Source organism: Oryzias latipes, chromosome 1, assembly GCF_002234675.1.
Source record: "Oryzias latipes chromosome 1, ASM223467v1".
Taxonomy (NCBI): Eukaryota; Metazoa; Chordata; class Actinopteri; order Beloniformes; family Adrianichthyidae; genus Oryzias; species Oryzias latipes.
In genome coordinates this window covers 17,066,894-17,083,062 of record NC_019859.2, presented here as the reverse complement: position 1 = coordinate 17,083,062, position 16,169 = coordinate 17,066,894, and the positions used below count along the sequence as shown (strand labels likewise).

Here is a 16,169-nt window from a genome sequence, read left to right as displayed (position 1 = left end):
TTTTATTGAACAGAACATAACTTGTGTTCCGTCTTTCCAAAAGAGAGCCGGTAATGTGGTGCAAGGGCAGACACATTTGCAAGCACCACATTATCTTGACACTTCAACCACTGCCTGCAGTGGTGGTCTTTATCCAAATCAGTCTTTTGATGGTGCTCTAGTTTAGCCTTGATCTGCCCCTTTCTTTTTTTATGTTCTTACTTTTTGCGCCACTGTCTTTTTATGTAAGTTATCTGATCCTTTTTTTTGCTCTCGCCTGAATTCAGGATTTACCTGCTTTATCAGTCTTGATCTTCTTCCCCCACCCACATAGCAGTAAGACCTTTTAACACACTCCAGTCAGATATAAAAGCTAGATTAGAAGTGAAAAGAGGTGAGTTTAATTGAAGCTTAGTAATGTTCAGCATTAGAAAATGAAGTTAAGGTTGCAGTTTTGCATCTGTCAGTCAGCAGGTGTTTGACTTCAGCTATGTACCTTTGAACTGGATGCCCAAGGCAATGCAAAGCCTCAATAGTTCCTAATGATGTGGTGATAGAGGTGCTACGACTTCTCACTTGTACTATATTTTCTGTACTGTTAACTTTTTACGGAGTTGTTGGAGTTTAAGTAAAGTTTCATCATTTGATGGAGTATAAATTAAACACATTTACATTTTTGTGTAAATCAATTTTATGTTAATTTAATGCAACAATAATGTAACAATTAATTAACTTAATCGATGAATTGATTAATTTTCCTATTATTCCAATGATGCAGCCAGATCCATCTGTTTGAGGCTAGTTGTTCAATCGAATTGAACTGACCTAAGCCATTATGTATTGGCATCAAAATGAAACAAATCAATTATAATCTGTATTGGAAAATACTATTTGGATTGAAGCACGGTAGGTTTATTTTACTATAACATAAAAACGACCAAATGCCATCACAGCCGCCCTGGATTCATTTTAGGTCAGTGAAGTGGATCGAATTGGATCGTTCAAAATGAAGTAATAATAACTATCAGCAACCACAAATTATTATATCAATCAAATCGTTGTCAAAATGGACCGTCACACCCCTAGATAGTGGTGATGCAAGCCAAGTCATATCGAAAGTCATATTGTCATAGCAATATTGATCACTTATATCGCACATCACCAGTTTTCCTCGTATCCTGCAGCCCTATAGCAGCACTCTGTCCGTGACCAGCGGATTTGAAAAGTTTGCAAAGGCTAGTGCCAAAGCAAACAGAATAACAAAAGAGTTAGCTTTAGTTGATCAACCGTTTAGTGTTGTAGAGAAAAGTGGCTTTTGGAGACTTGCGGAGTACACTGAAACCCGCTAAACGATACAGAGCAGGCGATATTTCTCTGATACGTGCTTACCTGAGATGTTAATATTCACTCTATTTGAAAAACATCTCTAAAATGTATTCTAGGCTATTTATGTGATATTCAAAACATTTTCGTTTTCAATGAAAAACTCAACAACCACATCTGATATTTGGTAACTATTTTGCAATGTTTTCTTTTTAAATTTGGTTTCAACAAAAATGGTCATTTCTTTGATAATCTTGTTTTTGTAGTTTTATTAAGGCCGCAATATATCGTCAAAGCTGTTTTATAAAAAAAAAGTTTTTACTACAACCAGTAACTACTTGTTCAGGTGATCCATGAAGAATGTTAGGTTCATAAACCTTCTCTTGTAACCCTCAAAACATATCAAAATATTAGCAAACAAGTATAGTCTTTGTTGGGCATTATGCTTGTAGTTGCAACAACTGCAGGAGGAAAAGTATTAAAAATAAAATGTCTTTCTTAACGTTCACCCATCATGTAAATATTTGTTGGTGCAATATTAGGGCCCAGATTAAACTCCATTTCTTACACCAACTTCAGCAAGATCTTATTTCAGCCTAATGTAATATTTTTTAGTAGCTGCCTCTTGAAACTGTAATTGTGTAATTTGATTGGTTGATATCTTCTGAAACGGCTGCCTCCAGATTGGGGAAGTCAAAAGGTATCAGCTCAAATGTTAAACGAGTTACAATTGCTCTATCTCATTTAACCTGGTTAATTAAACCAGCAGTAAAGTATAAACGGTTCATTTAGTCAGTAATTAAATACAGTACAGCAGTGTTCCCCCAGTAATTAATATTATATTTAGAGAAGATTCAGTTAGTATTGTGTGTATGCAGTGTGGACTTTGGATGGGGGAGAAAATACAAACGCACAGCATTGAGGTTTTTCTGTCCAAGAAAAACTAAGATGCATCAAACTCCTTGTAATCTTCACAATTTAAACAGCTATAACCAAAATAAAGCATGATCGTTTGAATGAGATGGTTTTATGCTAAAAGTAACACAATTACTAATGTTCTCCAAATAACACACTACACTACAATAGTACCAGAGTGTGCTAGATTTAAGTTGTAGGACTATAGTTCAAATTGTTAATATATTGGAAGTGTTCTACTAAAGAAAAGGGAAGTTTACTAAAAACTAATAATGAAAAATTAATCATTGTTCTTTTCTCCTTAGTTATCAATTTAAAAATATCCAACAGAATCTTCAGACTACCCGCCTGATATGGAGGATTTATTTTACTTCCTAAATAATAAAATAAAATAAAATAAAAAAGACTTGTTTTGTGGCTGCAACACAATATTGCTAGCAAAATGTTTCTACAACATTTTGATTGAATACTAAAGACTTAACACCAAACTAATCGAACCTGTACCCAAAGCTTTGTAACTGCAGGGCCCTTCTATTAGGATGTGGATTTCTACGTATGCTCTGTTGTGTTTGACTTAAGCTGCAAGTGTTGAAGTACATATATTCTTAAATTCTTCAAGAAGTCCCTGTTAAATTTCCAATGCCTAGGTTGTGAGGGCCGATTTGATTAAAATTTTAAATGTATTGGTAAAGGAGAACAACAGTGGAGAGGCTCAGAGCTCATTTAAATATGTGCCAGAGCCATAGCTTTGAATACCGCGCTCTTTCTAGGCTCTCTGCAGACGATAATCAGGAAGGAAACAGCTGCTGTGAGAAGTCTGAGTTTTATCAACTAAAGTTGGATCATCGGAACTTACCTTAATAAATAAATCAAACTCATTTTACTAACATTTGCTGTTAAGATGTAATAATTTGAAGTATGGGGTAAAATGATGGGACACACTGATTGACAGCTGTTTCCAGGGCTTTTTATTTTATTTTACCTAAACATTTTTGATACAATAAAGACAGGTTCATTTCGATGCTCTGAAGTTTGTTTAACAGACTAACAAGGCTCGCTTTTAGATCCTACAATTCAAAAATCTGTTAATGACGACACCTATCTAAACAAGGATTATCAGTTTTGACTTTTTTTTGTTTAAGTAAATTCAGAGTTTAAACTCTTAAACACACGAAACTGAGTTTAAAATAAAAACAAAACGGAGAACTAATTTTTATTCTTTGAAAAATTCAAAATCCTATGGTTTGGCATGTTTTAGTTTTTTTTTTTTAACTTTTGTCTCTTTTTTTGTATGATTTCTCTCTTACTAATCTTTCTTATTTATGATTTTAGATACTAAACAATATGCACAAACTCGACCTCCCCATTGCAAGCCTGCAAACAAACATAGTTGTGACACTTTAATAGGTGAATATTTATGTGTATATAGGAATTTGAAATGTAATATTTCAATAGGGTAATGTCCAGATTCCTTTTTAGAATTTTAAAAGTAGGTCAACATGTTCAGTGTTTAAAGTTTTTCTTATTTTCCAATGCAAAAAGATTACGAGTAACTGTGTAGTTTTTACCACTTGTGTTAGATTTATTCCTCTTAAAGGAGCATAAATCAGCTGTGTGTGGCCTTAACGCAACAACAGATTAGCAAAGTTGTGGCTACAAGGTCAGGTGGTCACAATCATAATAAAGAGGAAGGGAATATCCCTCATTAGAGGAATGAATGAACAATAGCTGGAGTAGTTTAGTCTCTGGCTATCAAAGCTGAGTGCTGATTAAACCCCCACATTAGAAACCATAGCAGACCCCAGGCTTTCTTGGCTAATCATCAGACTGAATGAAAGGCAAATTGTTAATTGTGTAGGCAGTCATTCAAAGCTCTCAAATGTTCCTGTTGGCATGGGAATAAGAAAAGTAAACATGGACACTTCCTGAAGAGAATTAAATCTGTATTTAAAATGTTTACTGAAATTTGTTTTGTTTATTTAAAAAAAATGATACAAATCAGAGTATTTTTTCTAATGAAAGGTTCCCATGTAGATGTTACTTTTAGCTGTCAGCATTGACTCCACTATTGAGTTTTTTCTTATATATTTGATTTGTGTCTGCCAATTTCCCCTTATCTGTTTTTTTACTTGTATTTTGTTATGTGCTTTAGGCTACTTCATTTTTTATTGTTTTAGATATGCTATTGTGAATACTGTATTTTTTAATTTTAAGAAAAGGAAAATAAAACACTTGTTGCCTCTTTTAGTTATATTTCTTCCTCACTTATTATGCTTTTGGATCTAGCTACACAGGTACTCGCATTTCTTGCATAAATCTCCCATCCCCACCTGCCAACTTTTGGTTTTTTTTGTTCTCCAGAAAAAGTAAAGAAAACGCAAAATCACAGTATTTATCTACATTTAGCTCTTAAATCGTCTGACGTCCAGGATAAATACCTAAATAAAATTGCTTGCATTTTCTGGTCAGCCGCTCATCTTGTGCGCGGGATGTTTTTTTGTTTTTTGTTTTTTATCAAAGAATATTGTCGACAGGAGTTTGGCGTTTGCGTTTGAAGCCGGGCCGGATTCGGGGCCACAGACATGCTAATGACATGCAGGCCAGCAGTGTGTTTTACAAGCTCAACTGCTCTCATTAGATGAGAGCGGGTGTGTTGCGCAGTCCATCTCATTACTGAAACACAGCCATGTGCTGCTGCAGAGATCTACACTCACCCATTCAAACACATACACTGGGGTCAAGCAAACTGTGTGGGAGGACTCAGGCCTGCCTACGCAGGCATAAAACATGTGCGGACTCTGTGCTGTACCTTTCCTCAGTTAGCATAGCCCTCATACACACCTTCTTTAATAAGGGAACATAAAAAACTCTTAGATTTAAATACTTTTCCACGCGTTCTGTCGTTCTAAAGATTGGTCTGGATTTGCCTGTGTGAGCACACATTTTTCTAAGCACTGTGTTGCGTGGTTTTCTGTGCCCCCCCCCCCCCCCCTCCTGATTATAGCCCCTCCTTAATTAACAGTGATCAGATTTGTTTTGTGACATAAACGGTGCATGTGCAGAACATTAGGTCTGGCAAGTCTCATTTCAGATTCCGCTCAAGGGCTCGGCAGCAGACGGGTCACGAGCTTCGGGGAGCACAAGCACAAGCCTCACTCCATATGTTCCTGCTTGCTGCATCCTCACTGGCAAGGGCCACTAGTGCCCGACAAGTTCCCCTAAGAACCTAATCGTGTTCAGTAATTACCAAGGCTGACTTGTTCTTTTCTTTTTCTTTTTTTATGTCTTAGCCTTTTTTCCAATCTTGCCGTACTTTTGTTCACTCCCACTCCACCAGCATCTTCTCTCCTGTCATTTTAATTTCACGCGCTCCCCTATCTGTCAGATTTGCTGCAGTTTCATTATGTTTATTTTGCACCTTTTTATGTTTCTATTCCCTTCAGTTTTTTTCCTGTTTCCGTCTTTACTGGATGAACATCAGGATGGGGTGGGAGGTGGGGGGTGGGGAACTGAGAAAGAGTTAAACACCTCTCACTCCGTCAGTTAATTTCCAAATTGCTTTATGTGGCTGATGCTAAAAAACCCACTTCGTCCTGCTGCCTGCCTGAAAATTATAAGTAATTGTAACAGATGCGCCAATATGGCCAACCTCCAATAAACGAGGCCCCAGATAATTTGACCAGCCCCCTTTGACAGGCCAATTTAATAAAACATGAACAAAATCTTCCTCACTAATAATTTATCATCCACTCTCCTCCCCTTTGGTTAAAGTTGATTACCCTGGCAGTTAACAAGGTCACACCCAGATGCCAGGTTTCTGATAATGCAATCAGGACTTTTTGGAAAAAGGTGATGACATTCTACCCATATTTGCTTGCGGATAACATTCTGTAAAGGTCTTTGTTTTATCACAAAACTTTATATACTTTAGTGTGCCGATCAGAAGTTTTCCGCAGTATTGAAATCAGGCTTTACAATGAAAAACTAAGAGAAACAATGCAGGTGATGATATAAACAGATGAGTGCGCTTGTTGAAGCACTTAATTCAGTGAATGAATTCATAAAAAGTTGAAGGAAAATAACAACAAGATACCCAAACTGTACTACTTTATCTTCCACCATCATTGCAACTTTTCTGTAGGCTGCAGGCTTTTGTCTTCAGAGTTCTTCTTTTACCAGCTGCACACCTGTGGTAGTCTGTTTTATTCATATGTTCATGTTCTAGTAAAAACCTACCTTTATTGTCTTTTTTTTAATGTTTATATCAAACAAATTTGTTGCCTTTCTTTCCGTGCAGGCTTTGGTTGTAGAGCGGGCCGATGCTGAAAATCTCGGCTCTCACACTGATCAGGCCTCCACCACAGATTCTGATCTCACACCTGAAGACAAGAATTTCCATCCCAGATCTGCTCGCCCCGTCAGAAGACAACAGGTAGTTCAGCTCACTCCACTGGTAATTATGCCACAGACGGCACCTGTGTGACGAGTCAGCATGCCCTCACGTAACCGTTTTGCTTATATGAGATAGATCAAAGCCACGGAGAAGAAATATCATTAAAAAAAAAGTGCCTGATGAGAATCATGTGATTCAGCAGAGCAAACTTCTGTCAACCTTTGTCCTGAACTTGCCAACACACAAACACAACGCCCCTCCTACTGTGAGCAGACTGGCGTGTGCTGCTGGTTTCACGCATGCCTTGGGCTCAGGCACTGGCTAATTTACCGCTTCAGCAGTACATCATGAACAAGAAAGAGGCTTTTGATCTGCTCTGAATCTCACTCATAAGTTTGGCAGGACACATTTCTAGATGGCCTCACTCACTCCAAGGACGGCCTAAAGACATTGTTTGATTTATGCTGTTGTCCTCATTACATCTAACAATAAACCACAATTATACTCCCCTAAATGCACTGATACTTTCAACACAATTACTTTATTAGATGGTTCTTTCCTAGATGATTTTACATAGACGATTGGCTGACCTAATCTGTCTGCCGTGACACATAACCAGAAAATGAAGTGTATGAGATGCAAAACCAACTTATTTTTGTAAAAATATGCCCATTTTGATCTGAGGAGACACTCCGAATCCAGCTTTTTCACATTTCATATGCTTCATTACACAGAATAAAGCTATGAATTATATTATCATGTATTTTCATGTTGTGCATAATTTGTCATTATCATCAAAGGCTCTGTGTAGTTATTGATCTTTCAATCAACCTTTGTCTGGTCTTTCTCATTTTAAAACTATATTTTTCCTGCTATGGACTATACTCCACCCACATATTTATTATTAATGGCAAAACAATAAGACTTTATAGATGGCTTATCATATTACACATTTTATTTGTTTGTTTAGTAAAAAAAAAAAAAAGTAAAATATAAGAAATAGGACTTGCAATGAGTTTTTATAGTTCTTTGTATCTGTTTAGAAGCCTTCCTCAGCTAAGTGAAGCATGTTTCACTGCTTTACATGCAATACAAAACCTGTTTGTTAGATTAAACTCAAGTTTTAAAGTAGCATTGTGTTTGGATGTGTAGCTTACAGCAACAAGCACAGTTCTTTTTTTTAAATCTGATTTTAAAGTGAGTGTTACTGCTAGCTGAAGTCAGAGACCATTTACAGCCCTACAAAGCCTGCAATTTGCACCATTTAGTGTTGGACTGATACTTACAATTTTGGAAAATCTATTCCTTTCCCCCCAAAAAAAGTCTTGTCTTGTTTTTGAAAAAAATGTTCACTTTGATTCAGAACCCCTTTTGGATTTGAGATTTACAGTATTTCCATCATCTTTCATTTTCCGATTTTTATTTACTTATTTTTTAAATGTATTTTCTAAATGGTTTGGTTGAAATAAATCTATATATTCAATAAAAGTAGTCTTCCTTTAGAAAATACAATAATTATTCATTTAATCCAATAATTAACTTTCTTTTAAAGCAAATTTTGTAATTTTCTTCTTCCAGAAAAAAACGCTTTGCTGTAAGTTTTTAATACAAAATAAATAATTCACCTAAAAAACCCTCCACTTTGTACACTTCACATAACTAGTTGTGTAAAAACTGTTTTTTTCTAATAACCAATCAATTTTTATAGGAAATCTGAGTTAAAAAATTGTATTTTGTTGAGCGTTGTGCAAGTAAAAATCAAACTGAACTCAAATCTTTGGCACTCATACCCCACCCTAATTTGATATTAGTTTACTTTCTTGTTGTGTTTTTGGGCCTTTGAGAATCCTTTGTTATATTTTATGTTTTAATAATTTTTTTTAATAAAAAAACATTTTGCTTAAATAGAAGAGTTAGGGATTGATAAACATGTTTCTAAGACTCTGCTGAAAGTTACATGCAAACCCTCATAGAGAGAGGTTTGACTAAAGAGTTTTGGATATTCCCCACAAGTTACTTTTTAATTGGTCATCTTGAAGTTTCAGTGTTGGGTTTGGATTCTCCTTTTGGTGTTTGGGTTTTCCCCCTGTACGTACAGACGAAGCCAGTTGGCCTGCCACTTATCAGGAATATGCAGATCAATCTGCTAATTAGTTGCATAGAGTCATTAAGGCAGAGTTGGAACACATGGTTGGCACCCATGCAGACATGTTATCAGAGCCGGGTCCACCAGGTCACTGGAGTCAACTGAAGCCCCGGGGCACATTCCCAAACATGTTTAACATGAAAAGGAATTTATGTTGATTTTTTTTTTTTTAATTGATTCAAACTGACCTGGCATTATACTAGATTTTCTTCAGTACTGTTGCTAAAAGGAAGTAGATTCAAAAGATTCAATGCCTTTGAAGTCCCCAGCATAGAATGCTACACTTTATGACATTAATTAAAGACAAAGTTTGTAAGTGTTAATCAAAACACAGTTTCGGATTATGGGTGTTACTGATTAAGTATTCCATCATTAACCTCCTCCTTCTCCTTCTCAATTGCTCATGCAGTCCTGCCCAAGGACTGTTGGGCATTTAGTCGCATTACATATTTTAGCCTGCCATCTGGACAGCCCTGCCTGGCACTGCATGGGGCCTGCTATCCTCACATATTCATATTCTTCTACCATATTGTTCCCAGCGCTTTTTTTACAGCAGAGCCGCAGCACTTCTTCACTTCTTTATTTATTTCTACTGAAGACTCTGGCTCGCAAACTGCACCCCCCTCTAATCGGTAGCTCTTCCAGTTGTCCTATCAAGTGTAACCTGGAGGCCCCTAGTAGAGCAATTAGAGCAGCCTCCCTGCCCACCTCTTGTAATGAAGCCCAGCACATTCTGGAATCTATAGCCCCTTTAGTCTCCCCTAATGGGACATCATTATTGTCAAAGAAACAATGTAAATGGAAATGAACATACTCATTAGCCAGTCACAGGGAGAAACCTTTGCTTCTCTCAGCTTGCAACTCCGGCTTCCAAACACACAGAAGTGAACCTCCTCCCTTTGGCTTCTGCATGGTGCGGCTCCAGCTTGCTTTATTCCTCTGGCAGCCGGGTTGTTTGTGTGTGTGCGTTTGTGTGCAGCTAAACATGTTCACGTTTTACTGAAGATGGGAAGGGAATGGGACGAACATGAATATTTCCATTATTGGCATTCATTCGGTGTGTCTGCAGAAGTTAATTGCTTCATGGACTTGTGCTTTTCTCTGTAAAGTGAAGTGTGTTTGAGTTCTCACCTTAGTGCTTCATTGCTTACCTTCACCCAGGGAACACCTGTTCAGCGGTCCAGGTCTTTGTCCCCAGCCAGCAGTGTGGTGTTGGGAAGCGGCAGCAGCAAGGGAGCCGAACAAAGAATTCAAGACCTTGAAGAGCTTTTGCGATTAAAGGTAAATAGTTTTTTTTTACGTATTAAATAAATGCACTCCTTTTCAGGTAAAAGAAACATTTTTAAAAAAATGGTTTTACCATATTTTGAAAATATTAGTACACAGTACATTATATTACAATATCTGATGCGAAACAATTCATTATATGTTACACTCTTTAGGTGAAACTGTTATGTAGGTGTTCAGCTATTTTGCCTGGCTTTAAAAATGTAAACCTTTCCTCAGAAAAGTATGATTTCTTTTAAAATGTTGGTTTTCCTCAGATCTTACCGTTTCAGAAAGTTTGTTTTTAAAAAATACACAAACTTGTCATTTCATCTATAAACACACAAAAAAATGTGACACTTCCTAAATCTAGAGGCATATTTTTGTCACCAATCAATATTGACCATCTGTATGGGTTCTGATTTTCAAAAAAACCTTTTCCACCAAAATTTTCCCAAATAAGCTTTTTTTTTTTCTTTTAAACCTTTCCTACTATGCTTTATCTGATCATAAAAACATCTTTTTAGACTCCAAGATGCAACTCCAACTTCCAAATGTTTGTTGCTGTTTCCATGAACCTTTTCTGTTTGCAACTAACAGTTAGAGGTGCTCCAAATGTGTGAAGAAAAGTCAGCAGTTGTTTCCCTAATATCATTTCTGATGGCTGTACTTCTTGGCATAGTGTTGACACACACTAAATACGCCTTACAACTGCTGCAAACGTCTGCTTCAGTAGAGATTTTCACACTTGCTTTTTGTCAGAAAGTGTTGTGAATGAAATTATCTACAACAGGCTTTTACTAAGCCCCTTAATTCCTCTGAAAACAGACGTTTTTAGACACAACTGTTTTTTTGTTTTTTTTTAGTAAAGTGTTTTGGGTGCATTGTTTTTTTCTATTTTCTTTATAAACCAGACATTCCTGATTGAGCCAAAACAATGAGCCATGACACTTTCCAGTGTGTTTAAGGTAGCCACACTTCTCTGACTATGTCCTGACCGGTCTTACCTTTCGTCCCTACCTTTCATGCTCACATTATTGTGAAAGTATGTGTGTACAGACCAGCAGAGTTGTCCATAGGCTGTAAATTACCAGGTGGGAATGTTCTGATGATAGACGATTTATTTGTATATATTTTGGGTTTGATTGACTGTTTGTCCTTTATGTACTCCATGGTGTTCTTTTGAAGCTTTTTTTTATTTAATATTTCTTTTATCAGCTACCATCAAACTTTTTTCCTTTCTCTATATGGCCCTACTTCAGATTTCCTGTCTTCACTTCTTTTCTTTGTCCTTTTACATCTTTGTGTCTGGCCAGGAAGTGAGGGATTATGCAGAGGTCATCTCCCTTTAGGATACAAATCCCTGGACAACATGAGGCATCATTTCCCTGTCAGATCTGACGAGTCTGAATTATATTACTCGCAGACCGTAATGTTCAACATAGACCGGCACAACATGCATGACTGTCTTAGTTAATTGTGCCATTTACTTGTCTGGTACTTGAGGGTCATTCAGCGAACGTATGCACGGCACAGAAGAATGGAACCAGGATTATTGAGGGCATTGGACGAACACATGATTTAGCTGATTTTTGGAACTAATGAAAGGGCCGCATGGTAAATAGGAGATAAATTGTATCCCTTTGTTGAGTGAAGGATTCTCAACATGTACATGTATTGCTTATCTGACCTGTCTTTTAAGCCAGTATTCTCTGTCAAGAATCAACAATGAGAATCCTCACAAACATTTAGCTTTTTGAGGCAAGAAACCCGCCTTTCATCAGCAGCCCTTGAAGCTTTCCATTTAAACTTTTGGAAGCCCAGTCCTAGTCTCTCCTGTTTCAAAATTGTGTTTTAGTCAGGCCATCACCATGTTGATTGCGACAGCTGAGTGGAAAGAAACATTTCTCTTTATAGTCTTCTATCTGGTAAGAAGTAACTGTTGCTGTGTAATTATTTCTCAGCTTCAATGTCCACAGATGTATTTGCTGGCCAAATGAAAGGACTTATTGATTGAGGAAGCTTTATAAGTACTTGGGGAAGTCATGATATGGCCACTTTTATCCAACCTCCTCCAATCACCTCCTATCCCACCTCCCTTCTCTCCTACATCAGTGAACCCCACTGTCAGCCTCAACTTTCCTGTTTTCTCTCAGCTCTTAGTTCCACCAGTTAACACAGCTCTGGTTCAGCCCATTTCATTAGAGAAGAGGTTTTTTTTTTAAGAGGTCAGGGCTGTTTGATGGGGGCAAGGCTGTCTTGCAGATGTCTTCTGTGAATAATTCTCACTAGGGAAAATCCATACATGTCACATTGGCAGCACGGATGGAGCACGGTATGCATGTGCGCACACTCATGTGTCCAGTCCATGTTTGTGTACTCTCTGTGTTCTCTTTGTCCTTGTTAATAATAACAGGGCAGAGAGCTCGCATTTCCCTCTCTGCAGGGTAGCTGTGTCATATCAGCAGTAAACAAGCTCCTTCCCTTCAGAAAGCACTCGACAACTCTCGCTAGCTCTGGCCACTCAAGCAGAAACCTGTCCTGCACTCTTCCATTCACTTTTCTTTTGGCTCGACTTCTTTGCTTTCTTCTCTCTTTTCTAATTTCTCTCCCCTGTCTTTGTCTTTCTTCCACTTTATGAACTGACTTTTCACCTCTGTATGTCCTGTCTGTTAAAAGACTTTCCTCCATTGCCCTTACTACTAAGGTCAATGTGATGGGGAGTGCGGGTGCCCCTGACAAGAAAATCTATATGCTGTCTTCTCCTGCTCCTTCTCTAAAGCAGCAGCCAATTCTTGCTTTGTTTTAATAGCTGTCAACAAAAGTGCCAGCTACAAATCTTCTGCGAGAATCCCCATATCACAACACATGCAATCAAATGGTTCCCACAGTCTGGGAAAGTGCAGCGCTGCTTACTGTAACGTGACACTACAATGCCTTTTATAGGACATCAGTCACTTTTATAGACAAACTGCTCTAGAAAGATTGAAAATAGAAAAATAAATAGAATAGGAACATGTTTATTTCAGTGGGAAGCAAACACTGTACAGTACAGACCAAAAGTTTGGACACACCTTCTCATTCGAATGAATGTTTAATTGCCACTCACAAGAACAAGAAAATTATTGCAATATTAAATAAATTTCTGTTTTTATATCATTTGTTTTTATGTCTAACTATGGGATACGCCCCCTGCCTTTTCCTCAAAAGCACTTATCTCATGAAGCCAATTCTGATTGGCTGGTGATTTTGACCCCAGCGTCACATTTCTAGAAGTGGCCAACGCAACAACATTCAAACGCCTCTACTCACTTCAGAGCGTATTTCAAACCTTTCTTTTTTGGTAGCTAGCTAAACTGTCCACAGATCGGGGGTCAACTCTGTTGCTGGGTGTTGGCTACTCCTGCTTTGGGTTCTCTACCACACACCAAAGCTCACACGCTTTCCTCCAGTTAACACTCTAGGTAACAGGAGGGTTGACACTCCCACCCCTTACACCAGAGGTTATGGGGATTCTGGGGCTCGACTCTGCAGATGCGACAACACAATTTTGAGTAAGGACAAACACCAGTTCTGGTTGCCTTTTGTTGGAACATTTATTTAATTGCCACTCAAAAGTACAAGATAAATCCTGCAATACAAAAACAACTTTCTAAAGAACCGTTTATCCCAAAATACGTTTCTACGGTGGCTCTGAAGTGCAAATCACTCAACAAATCACGTGGCGCAAAAACATTTTAAGGATCACAATGATAAATAAAAAAGCAGAGCAAATATTAAAAAACTGCATTGTATTTTAGCAAACAAGACAAAACTCCAGAGACCAAATCAAAAACAAAAAAAAACATTTGGAAAGCAAAAATAATTTCTAGAAAACAAAATTGAAATGTTAGAAGAAGAAAAAACACAATGAGAAACCAGAAAAGGTAGGTATTATGGGAAATTGTTGATTGGATAATGATTTCCACTATCGCTTCATGTCAAATAACTTTTGATTGAAATGATGGACAAACGCCTTTATCCAATCAGCGATGTCCCATAGTAGCTTACCTTTCCTGGTGTCCGTAAATAGGAAAAAAAACATTTCGGAAATCAAAAATAATTTACGGAAATCAAAACTCAATGTTCAAAACAAAACACAATAACAAACTGGAAAAGGTAGGTTTGCCTTAAAAATATGTTTTTTTGTTTAAGTTCAGAGCACAAGTTCATGAAGATTGAGAGATGAATGAATTGAATGTAAATAGCACTCGATTTTGGTTTGTCAGTTAACTACACCTGCTTTTTATTAAGGTTGCATACATCATTGGGATTGGATCCAGGTATTTTAAGGCAATGGCAAGGTAAAACTTGTACAAGACACCAGTTAATTATTTGTTTAGTTTAAACGATTATCAATTATTGTCAGATTTTACATTTTTCTAAATCTCCAAATGTGTCTTTCTTTAGTTTATCCTGATCCTGTGTGGAAATAATGAACTGTTTGTTTTATGTTCTCTGTCAACTTGATGTACTAGCATACTTTTATTTTAACTACTTTTAAACTGTGTCTTTCCTTTGAGAATACATCTATTTACTAAAACATTTTTGTATTTGTTCATTTCAGACCAAGGAAAATGAAGAACTGGGAAAAGCACACAAGAAACGCCGTGAAAGGATGTGTTTGATTCAAAACTACTACAAGACAGTTAGAGATCAGCTTAAAGAAATTGAGAAATCAAGTGGCTTGTGAGTATCCTGTTTACTCTCTTGTAGTGTTGTTTGTAAATTGTAAATAATTCCCAACATTGCAAAAAATGAGAGCTCAAGAATATTGACAAACCACAATATCTGCTGCTTCCATATATTTTACATTTGATCTATAAATTGTAAGGGAGGATATGTGTATACCTTCTAATGCATCCGTAATCACGCCCCCACCAATAACTTTTTATGAATAGATATATGATGGTCCGATATTTTGTCCATGAACCCTGACTTTAAGGAAAAACAATCCTGACATTTGTGGAAACATGACAAGTTTGTTTTATTAAGATGTTTTTTAGACATCTAGTGGGCTTTACCATTATTTATAAAGCATTTTGTCCACAGTGTCAAGTGTTTTGTTGTGTAGTGTGTTGTGTTTGCTGTGCGTTTGTTAGTTTTGACGATAGAGTTTTCACTGTGACCTCAAAGTGAGCTTTTGGCTGAAGAGTCGAGTATTTTCTATGTTTTGTTTTTCTTTTCAAATCGTGCTTGGTGAAATTGGTCTAATGTTTTTGGAAATGTGTTTTAGCAATTGGGAAAAAACAAAAAAAATAAATTGTTGATACTATTTGCTCTTTAAGTTGCGCTTTGGGTGAAGCGTGGTTGTAAACTGGTGCTCTATGCGTTTTTTAAACTGAAATGAACTGATTGACTCATTCTTCATTTGAGGTCAGACGAGGACTTACTGCTAGTTTGGGAACAGATTTTTTTGCTCATAGATTTTAGTTGCTTGGACAGTCCCTGTGCCTCTGCATCGCTTTTCCCTCAGCGTTCATTAATATGTGAGAGCTAGAGGCTGGAGGTGTTTAGTCCTCTGGGTTTTTTTTCTCCAGGCCTGTGGAGGGAGGGATGAGAGGGGAGTCGTTTCCTGCTTCAACAGAAACCACATGATTTTTTTTTTTTTTTACACAAAGTAGAAAGTGTGCTGCAATATGTCATTAACATATGTCTCTTGCTTTCTCTATTGCCTCCCTTTAACCTCTTTAATACTTCTTTTTTTAGCAATTGAGTACCATTGAGGCCATTTAAAGAGAAGCTGAAGGTGTGGCTGCCTGTTGGCCTTGTGGGAGCGGAGTGTTAACTTTGTCAGCTGTTTTCTCACAGGGTTAATTAAAGAAAACACCAGTGCAATGGAAATCTGTGTGAAAGTGGAGAAAGTCAGGGAGCATGTTCATCTTTAGGCTTGACTCTGCTCATGCTAGCTCAAAACAGCTCAACTGAATATCTTTAGACTAACAAGAGAGCTCCAGCACCAGAAAAACCATTACGGCATATTAATCAAGTCACGAAAGTAATTTTCTAACTAATGTAATATTGTATATTTTATTAAAGACCGTATAATTACTTTAATTTAATATATTTATTTGTTTATCGTCACCATGATTTAATTCAGAAAGCATT

At 37.1% G+C, this 16,169-nt stretch overlaps 1 protein-coding gene across 3 annotated transcripts in view; it reads left to right on the top strand.

The window, feature by feature from the left end:
• cntln (centlein) overlaps positions 1-16,169 on the top strand; it is a 90,874-nt gene that overhangs the window by 15,245 nt on the left and 59,460 nt on the right. For all 3 annotated transcript variants that reach the window (XM_023960314.1, XM_023960276.1, XM_023960244.1), the window contains exons 10-12: positions 6,515-6,649; positions 9,918-10,037; positions 14,629-14,750. In XM_023960314.1, coding sequence (XP_023816082.1) covers positions 6,515-6,649; positions 9,918-10,037; positions 14,629-14,750 — 377 coding nt within the window. The remainder of the gene's footprint in view (positions 1-6,514; positions 6,650-9,917; positions 10,038-14,628; positions 14,751-16,169) is intronic.